We start from the raw sequence: 9,198 nt of genomic DNA, 5'->3' as shown, positions 1-9,198 counted from the left end.
CTAAATATATTGATGTTAAGCACACATACCATCTACTGCTAAAAAAGAAACATGCAAAACAATAGAACAATAAAAAGCATTACTTTAAAATAGACACATTTTTCTTGAGGAGATTGGAAGTGTCTCTGTAGAAGGTACATTTCCACATCTTTGAATCAAAATGCTGTGTAATAATGAGTTAATTTCAATGATCAACATCATCAATCCAGCCACAACAGAAGTCCCCACAGAAATGTCACAGATTTCATGCAACAAGCAAAAAGGTCATGACACGCTGCTAATTCAAGCTATTTGATGATGAGACTAATGAACTTTTCTTTCTAACTACTAGATTTATAATGCATGCAGTAGCTGGCCTACAGTGCTTGAGGCAGCATCATTACCATGTATAATGTATGCTTAATATAATGACACTGTAGTGAGAAAGTTAGTTAAAGTACAACATTCAGTGAAAATGGTCTATACATTATGCAACCAATTCTGGCAATTGCCTGAGAACTGGGGTAGTAGTGCATGATGCTAAAGTGGTATTGATGATTGCCTGACTTTTTAGCTGAAAGTAGTTCTAGATATATCCTCCTCCTTGCTCTGCTCCCAACCCTTTAAATCTATTTATGTGAAATATAAGAATGATTCTTCCAGGGAGAAGTGCCCAAAGAAGCTATTTCCAAATCAAGGAGTGTTTGTCCATAGGTATGTGGGGGACACATCCCCTCCCCTGCTTATATTCCTTAGAGACTCACATTACTTTTTATTAATAGATCACACTTTTACATAAATGAAAAAACATGTATTAAACACTCCAGCTCACTGGAGAATACAACTGGTCAGATAAGGCACTAAACAACCACCCCTTTGCCTTCATCATACACCACAGGCTTGTTGCTAAGCCAGGGGCTGCATTGTATGAAAAGGACTATTCTGCAAACTACACCTTCTCTTTCCACTCTCACTTTATGGGCTTAGCAAACCTGGGACATAGTCTGAGTCCACCAACAATAAATCTCCAGCAACTGAAAGATTCTGCCCTGCTGGTATTTTAGTGTCGATACAACATGTAGCAAATGGCTGGAATTCATTTCTATCAAAATGCAACAGAATATAACTCTTCTGTTTATTTGTAGTATAGACCACTAAACAGAATTACTTGATGCTAAAAATATGATACTTCTTGTGACTCTTAGTACAGGCTGCTCTAATTAAGTCCAGGACAAGACTTAGGATCAGAGTGTAAAGGGGTCTTAAAACTTGTATCCACAAGCCTACATACATGCCTTTCCTCAAGATCCATCCCCACGCCCCCCGGCCCATTGAATTCTTAAGGTAGATCCCAGAATCTGGGCCCACTTGTTGATCCTGAGCTTATCTATCAGCATTCTTTGCTCATGGGAGGTTATTTACTTGCTTGCTACCCCAGTGGGTGCAAACAGAGCTGCCTCTTGGTGGCTTTCTATAAATCTATTCAAGAGGTCCTATATGGAGCCCTTGACATTGGAATTTGGTTCCAAATAGTCTCAAAAAATCCATGGCTTCCAGGGTATGTTGTAAAGCCCAACTCTTTATCAAGGATATATGCTGGGAAAAAACACAATAAAATCTGGTATTTGTGGATGTAGAGGGGCAGTATATTGTTCAAAGTTGATTCCATCTTTGGTTATTTCCTAGTTCAGTGGCAAAAGGCAGCTTTAGATGTTATCTCCATGTCATTGTAATTTTAATTGTGTCAAAGGTGGCTAAAATACAAGATGGGGGGACTTTTTTTTTAAATGACATATAAATTGAAATCAATAAATCAGACAGTTCCTAGGAAGTATGATGCAGTCACGAATGCAATGGGCATGAAAACATATATGAGTATATGAAAATACACTTTTGCTAAAATGACTGCTCTATCCTTGTTAGTACTGCAAACTACACAAACTGCACCTAATGGTACTAAAATTACACAAAAGCCACAAGTGTAACAATGATGTTGATAATAAAGAAGCACACCAAACCCTTATTTAGTGAAAAATGTTAGCTACTTATCTTGCAGTTGAGGGTATTTGTAAAAGTCTATCAAAACAGTACTACTGTCATCGGACAAAAGTATCTATGTTCTCCTGTCTACCTCTTAAATATTTTAATCTGAGACTCATTAAAAACTGTCTATGTAACTCTATTCTTTGGATATAAACAGATTTGTTAAATATTTTCTCTCTAACCCACCCACAAAGTTACATTAATTTACATAACTTAATGAGACTGCATTCTTCATCAAACTTCTCACATAACATTTTTCATGTGATATTATTAAACAAGCTAGGCAAGCCAGTCCAGTAATGAGCCTTTTCTAAACTTGCTGCCAATTGCATTTCCTTACTCCTAATCTATCACTCTAATGGTTGCTACTAATAAACTTCGAAACTCTTTGCCACTAATCTGTATATGTTTTGCACTGTGTTCTGGATGTATAACTTGACACAGAGAACTTACAAGAGACCACCTGGCAAAAAAAACCTCTTGGTATTCACACGTTATTGAACCCTATCCACTGTTTCTTGTTTGCAGGGGTGGGGGGATAAATGTGCATTAACACAGTGACTTCCAAGCAAGAATAAGTGTAACCATTTCTGGTGTGGAACATGATCTATGAACCAGTATACACCAGATCATTACACCAAAGCCAATGTTTGCAATCGTTTTTTAATTTCTGAAACATTGGCATAATATGCTTGGAATAAAATTTGATACAAGTCTTTATTGATACTTCTCAGCCATGTGTGCAGGCATGTGTGTATGCGTTGTTCAATCTTTTCTCTAACTTACATGAGTGAATGCACAAAACCCAAATATATCACCATATTATCCTCTATTAGCAAAGCTAAATAAGAACAGTTGTGTATTATTAAGACCAACGTTTTCAAAGCTGGTGACCTGCAGTCAGGCTCCTAAATGCTTATTTAGGGATCAAAACAAAAGTAGCTTGATTTTCAGAGGTGCTAGGAACTGCAGATTCCTTTGAAAGCAGTAGTAGATGCAGTCTCAATAACTCAAAAATCATGTCTAAATTGAAAGTTAAAATATGGACCTAGTGGACTATTTGAAGCACAAAGCTTTGTAAATGTTATCCTAAATCTGCTGTGATAAAATCTAGTAGTCTTCCTCTTGCTAATGCTGTTAATGAATATTTTTAAAAGTGGCCAACATCTCCTTTTCAAAAGTGATCAATCGTTGGATTTTTTTAAAGTATTCAACTTGTAAATACTTTTAAGAAATAGGCCTATTTCCCATTATTTGAGCATTTGGCACTTAGGTGCTTTAATTTCTTTGAAACACTAGTTAGCTTGGGTACTAGTGTAACTGGCAGTGCATGAAACTCTGCGGACTGAAAATCATGGCCAAGAACCTAGCCACATAGTCATTCAGTCAGTCTGCACTGATTGTCATTATTTTATTCTATAAAACACTAAGTAGTTTTCTCAGTATCTCTCAAAAAGCCAATCTAAGTCATTGAAAGGAATGATATTAAAAGATATTGGATATAGAACCCAGCGTGAAAATCAAGCCAATCTAAGAACAGATATCTATATAAAGGACATAAGAAAATGAATCAGAAGCAAGCACAGAAAGGTTGTGGTCTAGCTTCTTTGTTTTTTGTTATATAAAGTAGCAAATAAAAATCATTGTTACAGTGCAGCTAAGAAAAAAAATAGTATGCATTTGTATAATTTTACTAGGGCAAATGGAAATCAGTACACAGAAAGTCTTTTCAATCAAACAATATCTCTCATTACAATACAGTTTGTAGAAATCATTACAGCAAGTCTGAATGGTTTTTGTTTGGTCACATACTAATTTTGAAAGTCAACATTACCTGTTACGATCTTAGCAAAAAATGTGACTGAATTTTATTAGAATTCAGTTAATCAAATTATGTTCTTTAATGTCAGCTAATGTGACACTTTTCAATGTCATATTTATTCACAAATTAACATATTTGAATGTTGTTAGTAAGAAACACTTTGTTTAGCATAACACAGAGACTTAAGACATTTCAAACATTTAAAATGCTGCCAAACTGCAGTTTTATTTTACGTATGTTAAAGAGGTGTTTCCACTTGTCCATGTTACATTTGGAAAATCAACATCATGCTGATGATAAAGTAAGCACAGCTTTTACCTTCTAAGTCAAAGTATAGTGCCTGTTTGATCATATATATGTTTAAATTATACATAGACCAAGGTTTTCAAAGTGACAAGCTAACTGAGGTGCCTAACATGAGAGACCTAAAAAGGGCTGATCGCTAGAAAGGGCTGAACATCAACCCTTTGAATCAAGCTCCTTTAATGGATCTCAGCTTAGGCATCTAGAAGGACTAGGCACTTTTGAAAATTGGCCAAGTACATCTACACTGGACACAGCTGGGAGCCTAGGACTGTATAGTCATATTCCAACTAGTTTAGACTAGCTAGCTTGGGCACTAGTGTAAATGGTAGTGAATGAAACTCTGCAGACTGCAAAACGTGCCCAAGAACCTGGCCACATAGTCAGTCAGTCTCCACTGACTGTCATGATTAAACTGCTACCTGTCTCTGAGGTAGCTAGTTGAAAGTCTATGCTACATTGCAGCCATGGTACAGAAAGGCTCTTGGTTGATCTTTCTTGATTACTTCTGATCTTGAAGAGAGGGGAAAAATCTTACTATCTTATATACTCTTTTCAAGGTTCCATTTATTAAATAATGGCAACAAATGCAGTGTTGACATGTTCTTGACTGCTTTTGGAAGATTTACCTCTTGACCACACTGTTTAATTACAATGATAATTGTTGTGTGGCTGCTGAGATATAGCAACAAATCTCACCAGCTGAGCATCTGCTCTAAGTCTGCAAGACAGCTACACATTCTTATATCCAAATATAAAAACTGGACAAAATCAAACAGAAAAATTGCTGCTATACTGCCAATGCAACCTCAAGATTATAACCTCATACAGCCATTTATACTCCAGATATAACGTCAGTGCTTAAAGTTGTTACTGTTTATAAGAACATCCTGAATGGCTGACACTTGGCTAAAAAAAATGGTATCAAGTACACCTATTACAGAACAATGCTTTATATTGGCCTACACCCCACGAATAAAAATAGCATGAATCTTGAGTTAAAAAACAAACCAATTTCCAGAATACAGTAATCTATTTCTATTGGCAAACATTAGCATGATTCTCACAGTGCTGTTATTTCAGAATATAGCTGCCTTCGCATTTCATAAAACTGCACATAATGTGCAAAGTGCTTGCAATCATAAGCTGGTTCTTCTTCGCACCACTAACACTTGTGGTCTTAAAGGGGCTATATTGCCAAAGCATTGTAAAAGATGCAATGGCATAAAAGCAAATCATGCCCAAACACTGGATGAAGCAATAACAATATAAAATTTGGAATGCAGTGTCTGAGAAATCTTGACAAAGAACAATTTTTATACAAAGAATATTAGAAAATAAAAGTGATTAATAAAACTTTGTAATAAGGCAGTTTGGCTACAAATTATTTCTTACAGAATGAGAATTTTGGTCACTTTAATCTGTGATCAAAAATTAATTTTCAGTTGTGTAATTGACACGTGTAGCTTGCATTTTTATCTGTCCTGCTTATTCCTGACAGTAACAGTGCAAATCTCACAGAATTTGAGTCAGTGTTAAATACTAAATTGCCCTACCTCCTACATCAATTAAAACAAAAATTCAGGAAAGTTCTTAGATATTGTAAGGCTATTTCCTTAAAAAACAAATCGTGATCCACATCATATTTAAAAATAAAACAAACACAAAACCACATCCCTCCTCTCCCCCCCCCCACATTGTAGCTTGTTTGCTGTAACAGTTGCTATTTGACATTTTCAAATGACAGAAAAGGTTCTAGACCAGATTTTAGACTGTAAATAAAATTATTTATTAGTTTAACATGGGAGAAGAGGAATTGAAATCTGAAGATGTCTTACCTTGAATACATTTTTGTCCCTGGCTACAGAGCAATGATTATGTTGGATTAGGCAAAAAGTCTGTTTATGCTATGTGGGTTCTCCTCACCTTTATCTTCTGGATTAGTGTATTTCAGGGTTAGACTTCAGTATGTTACCATATGTTGAACCAGGTAGGAAAGGACCTGTGTTACCTCCTCTAATTCCCTAGGGGTTTTAGTGTATTATATATAGTTTTGGTTAGTTTGTGGGTTTTTTAAATTGAAATGCTGCCATCTCTTGCCTAGCCCAACTCTTCTAATGATTACTGGATGAAGAAATTAGGAAAATGGAAATTAGGAAAGTCTTAGTCATATTGATTTGTTAGAGAAACTTAGGCTAAACCTCAGCATCTTCAGCAAATGAATTTGTAGCCATGATAGCCCAGGAAATAAATAAGATAAGAATTTCTGTTATATCTTTTATGGGATCAACTGCATAGTTGGAATAGACTTAGATAGGCTTCTGAATGCAATACATTCTTCTTTAGGTCACCTTGTCTAAGTCTATCCCATGTGACCTTAAGACTGCACAGTATTCAAAAGCTTGTGTATGTTTATTCCAACCATGTAGCTGGTCCAATAAAAAAAAAAAATCACTCACAAAAATCCTTGCCTTCAGCAAATGAACTATTTTGACTTTTATTTGTTGAGAGAGTTGCAAGTATAGTAAGGATAGAAGCTAAAACCCAACTCCACATTCAAGTCCTTTTGATCACCACTTAACTTAAAAGTTAGTAACATATGCAGAGTGCTACAAATACTCTGAAAAAAAAAGAGTCTTAAAAATAGACTTTATTGTAGTCTGAAAAATTCATATACATTGACCATAAATCCTAAATATCAAAAGTAATACTGAAAACATCCTAATTCATACAAGCCTGCATAAATTCTGGATGAGCAATTAGTTACCATGATTTAATATGCCTGTATTATGAATCTGAGTGCACCTGAATGTATGCTCTGTTCTGAAACATCATTAAATGCTAAGATGACAAGATTTCAGTATGATAGGGGAAAACATTTCTATAGAAATAAGTTGTCTAATTATGGATCCTGAGACCCATAATTATAGTGCTTGGGGGACTAAGGGGAAAATATACACACACAGAGACCATTAAAATAGGATATATCATAGCTTTTAAAAAATATTTTAAAAGAGACATAAATAACTATTATACATTTACAAGTTAAATACATAATAGACTTTTTTTTTTTTTTTTTTTTACAGGAAAACACTGCTATGTACAGAACTTCAGCTAGAAGCAACCCCTGAACTGCTTAGATTTGGCCACTGAAGCCTACAAATTTGGCAGGCAGATTGTCCACAGGGTAGACTATAGGCCCAGTTTTCATCGTTGGGGGGCCATTTAAGAGTTGCCAGTCACAGTTACGAGCCAACTCCACTGTAAATATTTTGAGAAGGATTTTTGCAAACTCTTTGCCCACACAGCTTCTCACGCCCCCACCAAAAGGAATGAAACTGAACCTAGAGGAGTCCTCTGGAGAAGGGGACATAAAGCGATCAGGGTTAAATTTGTCCTTGTTGGTGAAGAGTTCTGCCACATCATGCGTATCACAGATACTGTAAATAACATTCCAGCCTTTGGGAATCTGGTAACCCTATTAAGAAGAAAGAGAGTTGTAAGAAATACCTCATTATGCAGAGACTACAGTTTTGCCCTTCAGCTCAGAGGCAGGAAAAGGGTGGAAAGGCTTTACAAAGAAATCAAGATGTGCCCCGCCCCCTTTGGAATTCTGTGAAAATCGTTATGAAATTAATTATTTCATATTATGATGAGAAAGGGATTTTGCAAGCAGGAAGTCCATGCAGCACAGCTTACATTTAACTCAAATGTCTTGAGTGCAACTCTAAATCCTCCAGGAACAGGGGGGCTCAGTCGGAGGGTCTCTTTGATGACACAGCCTGTGTATTTCAGCTGTTCCAAGACTTCCATATCCAGCGTTTTGCTATCTTGGTTTGGGCTGCACAATAACCCCTAAAGAAAGGAAGATGCCAATGTGATATGCATGGCTGTTTGTGGCAGCTGGGCCTGCAGTGCCAGTCAGCAGTGGGGAACAGGCTGGGCAGCAACTTCTTCTTTATCACATGAAAGGGCTCCAAAAAGAGACTCTCATCATATTTGTTATTTCAGTTCAGAAAATTCAGCTCCCTCTTGCTAATGAGTTGTTTTAAAGGACACGTTAACTTTAAAGAGCAAGCGCTTTACTATCTGGCCTGCTGGAGTTCATCCCCCTCCTTCTCAGGCTGACACAGTACAATAACTTAGCTTCATCTGCAGTCTAAACCTAGGCACTGGAGGGAGAAGACACTCACATTCCCTTGCAGCTCCTTTCTCACTTTTTGCAAGACCTCTGGGTGAAGCCCCAAAAAGGTGATCAGAGATGTGGCAGCGCTGGCAGTCGTCTCGTGGCCTCCGAACAAGAGTTCTGTGGCAGATTCTTTCAGCTCCTGAAGCAAGGGGCAGACAAGACTTCTTTTAGGTTGGTGCCTCGGACCCTGCTGCACTGCAGAGTTTTGCTAGGTCAGGTCCAATGCTCTGCCCTGCCCTGCAGCAAGTGCCACTCCCCAGGAGATGCTGTTTTGGGAGCGGGGAGGTGCACCTGCCTCTCATACCTCCAGGCTTTCAAACTATCCAAAGACTGCAGCCTGTGTGGAGGGTGGTGGCGAGGGAAAAACAGGGGCTGACAGAGGGGCAGAGAGGGGGTGGCTGGTGAGGGTTACAGCCCTGTTCGAGCAGGTGCTGGAGACAGGATTGCAGCCTCCAGACGGGCTCAGGGCAAGAGGACAGCGCCGGCCCTGGATGCTCTGGCAGGCAGGGCTCCCAGGAAGCCTCCCAGATGGCGGGACGCCTCACCTGCATGTTGAGCGGCTGGCCATGGCACTGTGCCTGCTCCAGCAGCAGCTGCAGCGCGTCCTTGGGGCCACCCCCGGGCTCAGCACGGGCCATCCTGTTGCGGATGTTGGCCTCGATCCTGGCATGAATGATGTTCCGTGCGCGCAGGCCCTGCAGTGCGGACAGCACAGGGCTCAGCACAGCCTGGCTCTGCCCCTGTGCCCGCCCCTGCCCCACCCAGCCGCCCGCGCTCACCCGGTAGAGACCGCTGAAGGGCACGTCGATGGGCAGCGAGAAGAGGTTGCGGCTCATCTCCTCGAAGGCCTCCACCAGCTGCC

At 38.8% G+C, this 9,198-nt stretch overlaps 1 protein-coding gene across 1 annotated transcript in view; it reads right to left on the bottom strand.

Moving 5' to 3' along the window:
* Window positions 1-6,811: 6,811 nt before the first annotated feature.
* Window positions 6,812-9,198, bottom strand: part of LOC102376634 — a 19,957-nt gene continuing 17,570 nt past the window's right edge. Inside the window, exons 6-10 of the mRNA XM_025210877.1 lie at window positions 9,116-9,193; window positions 8,882-9,031; window positions 8,341-8,475; window positions 7,847-8,002; window positions 6,812-7,625 (exon numbers count right to left, since the gene is read on the bottom strand). Coding sequence (XP_025066662.1) covers window positions 7,284-7,625; window positions 7,847-8,002; window positions 8,341-8,475; window positions 8,882-9,031; window positions 9,116-9,193 — 861 coding nt within the window. The 3' untranslated portion in view covers window positions 6,812-7,283. The remainder of the gene's footprint in view (window positions 7,626-7,846; window positions 8,003-8,340; window positions 8,476-8,881; window positions 9,032-9,115; window positions 9,194-9,198) is intronic.

Source organism: Alligator sinensis, unplaced genomic scaffold (genome assembly GCF_000455745.1).
Source record: "Alligator sinensis unplaced genomic scaffold, ASM45574v1 scaffold472_2, whole genome shotgun sequence".
In the NCBI taxonomy this organism is placed as follows: domain Eukaryota; kingdom Metazoa; phylum Chordata; order Crocodylia; family Alligatoridae; genus Alligator; species Alligator sinensis.
This window is presented reverse-complemented; position numbering and strand designations above follow the sequence as displayed.